At 56.9% G+C, this 2649-nt stretch overlaps 1 protein-coding gene across 1 annotated transcript in view; it reads left to right on the top strand.

Annotated features, from left to right (window-relative positions):
* LOC104464862 (RING finger protein 214-like) overlaps positions 1 to 1977 on the top strand; it is a 5407-nt gene extending 3430 nt beyond the window's left edge. The window contains 6 exon segments of the mRNA XM_010077708.1: positions 114 to 481; positions 599 to 691; positions 693 to 720; positions 977 to 1084; positions 1418 to 1513; positions 1722 to 1977. Coding sequence (XP_010076010.1) covers positions 114 to 481; positions 599 to 691; positions 693 to 720; positions 977 to 1084; positions 1418 to 1513; positions 1722 to 1787 — 759 coding nt within the window. The 3' untranslated portion in view covers positions 1788 to 1977.
* Positions 1978 to 2649: the final 672 nt, after the last annotated feature.

The following is a 2649-nucleotide window of genomic DNA, read 5'->3' as shown; positions in this document are numbered from 1 at the left end:
TGCCTGCTGTTCAGCCCACCTCCTGGCTGGCTGGGGAGGAAGGCACTTGGCTCTGCTTTCAGATGGACTTATTCTAACCAGCCTTTTCTTCTTCCCCTGCTTTTCTTTCTCAGACAGATTTCATGCTGACGGCATTCCAGCCCAACCCATCCCTTACTCCCAGGCTCCCATTTCCCATTGGACCAGTTCCCGTTCCCATGGTCATGCCAAGCGCTGATCCTCGGGCGCTCTCCTTTCCCCTCCTGAACCCTGCAATCTCCAGGCCCAACCAGCCTTCCCCACCGCTGCCTGCTTCCCAAGGAAGAAACAGCCCAGTAGTGGCATCGCTTATTGGCACACACAGCCCTCACGTGGCTCCTGCCTCCTCCATCCCTCCTCCACCAGGCCTGGGGGGAGTTACAGAGTCCCACGGGCCGCCCCCCGCCGATAAGCTGGAAAAGCTGCTGGAGAAGTTGTTGACTCGGTTTCCACAGTGCAACAAGTAAGTGTCTTGCCTGGGGCAGTGTTGCAGGGCCTTTGAGGGAGGGTCCCTGCTCGTGGGGGCCGCTCGGCTCGCTGGCGGTGGCGGGGAGCTCTCAGCAGGCTGCTGTCCCTGCAGGGCCCAGCTCACCAACATCCTGCAGCAGATCAAGACTGCTCGGAGGACCATGGCGGGGCTGACCATGGAGGAGCTGACCCAGCTGGTGGCAGCCCAAGGAGCGAGCAGCAGCTGGGGCTCAGGTGGGAGAGCAGCGGGGGGCTGGCCAGACTCCTCGTGGGGGGCTGCTGGGAAGGGCAGCTGGGTGGCAGTGAGAAGCCGCGCCTGCTCGCTGGTTCCCTGCAGACCGAGCAGTGCAGGGGCTGTGTGTCACGTATGTCCCCTGGGTTCCCCTTTCTGCTGACTGCAGTGTAACCCTGGGGAGCTGTTTTCCCTGAGGTGACCCGGCTGTCCTTTCCTTCTGGGCTCGTCTGATGTGCCTTGTCTGCCTTCCTGCAGCCTCTCGGTCGAATCAGGGCCCCCATGTTCTCTGCCCCGCTGCCTCAGATCAGCACACCCATGTTCCTGCCCCCAGCCCAGGTGGCGTACCCTGGAACAGCATCACACGTAAGACTTTTTGGCTTTCTTGGAGCGCTTCACCATCCCCAGGGGAAGCGGAGGGAGGGAGCCCTTTGAGAGGTGGCTGAAAGGATGAGCCAGTGAAGCTGGGGCCTCTCTCGTGCAGCTACTTGGGCTGGTGAGGTGGAAGGGAAGGGTTAGACCCACGGGTCCATCGTGGCCCACATCAGGGGAGAGGGGAACGGGTGCAAGAGAAGTGTCAGAGGCTCTACTGTCATGTGACGGCTGCAGGCAGAGGGAGGAACTGGGCAAAGTGTGCTGCTGGCTGCAGCTGGGGTGTCTGACTTCGTCTCCTTTCTGTTCCCTCGCTGCTGGTCCCAGACCCCGGCTGCCTGTAAGCTGTGTCTCATGTGCCAGAAGCTGGTGCAGCCTGGTGACCTTCACCCCATGGCCTGCTCGCACGTGCTGCACAAGGAGGTGAGTGTGCTTCCCCGTTGTGTGCTGCTCTTGGGTTCCTCGTGATGCTTCCTTGTGCTGGTTCCCCTCTGGGGGTCCTGGGCATGTGTAGCGAGTCCCTGTTGCACCGAGATCGTGCCAGGAGACAGGTACAATCAATAAACAGCCTCTCTCCATCCTGTCGCCTTTGAGTTGTGCCAGTGGCTCTTGACTAATCTCTCTCTTCCAGTGCATCAAATTTTGGGCACAAACCAACACAAACGACACTTGCCCCTTTTGCCCAAGTCTCAAATGATGGCTACTCGAACAAAGCGGTCCCCCGGGAGGAGTTGCTGTGAATAGACAGGATCAGTTCTAAGATTTCTACAGTTCTATATTTATACGATCATGTATACACATGTACATTTTTATTATATAGGTAATGTGTGTATAGAAAGTCTGTATACATACAAATTCAGAAATAAAGTGTGTATATTATGCAGTGATTTGGTGCTGCTCCTTATTTCTTAGTTCGCAGCCTTGCTGTCTTCCTTTCCAACGAGCGTTAGAGCGTAACTTCCTTGCTCCTTCTCTGGGGCTGGCACTCCCCACAGCTCCACGTGTGTCACAAACCATTCCCCTCGGCGCTCCGGTCCCCTGCCGCGTCCCTCACCCACTAGTTCCCCTCTTAGCAATGACCAGGTTGCAGATGCAGAGCGTTTTTTTGTGGTCTTTTTTTAATGTAATAATAATAATAATTTACCGTGTTAACATTCATTGTTCTTACATAGACGATAGGTTACAGAGTACTGGAGTCTACGGCGACAGCCTCTGGTTGTGGTCCCCGTCCCCCCTCCTGCAGGGCAGGGTTCTGCATGCCCGGGCCCCAGCGAGGGAGCTCTCGGCAGCGAAGGGATCTGGCTGCGCTGTGGCTCAGGATAACCAACCTCCTGCAGTTCCTAGTTTCCCCTCCTGTACTTTCTCCTCAAGCACGGGCTGACGCACCAACCCTTTCTCCATGGATTGTGGTGGGATTAGGAGGTGCTCAGCACCACTTAAAATCTTCCACTTACTCTGTAGAATTTTTTCACCCTTCTTTGCAGTCCGCGGCACAAATTCAGCACCGCTAGAGGCACCTACGCCTCGGGGCGGGTCGGCGCGTGTGCTACCTGGGTGCA

This window comes from Pterocles gutturalis, unplaced genomic scaffold (assembly GCF_000699245.1).
Source record: "Pterocles gutturalis isolate BGI_N339 unplaced genomic scaffold, ASM69924v1 scaffold2451, whole genome shotgun sequence".
In the NCBI taxonomy this organism is placed as follows: Eukaryota; Metazoa; Chordata; class Aves; order Pterocliformes; family Pteroclidae; genus Pterocles; species Pterocles gutturalis.
The sequence above is the reverse complement of the archived record's forward strand: the minus strand, read 5'-3'. Positions and strand labels throughout refer to the sequence as shown.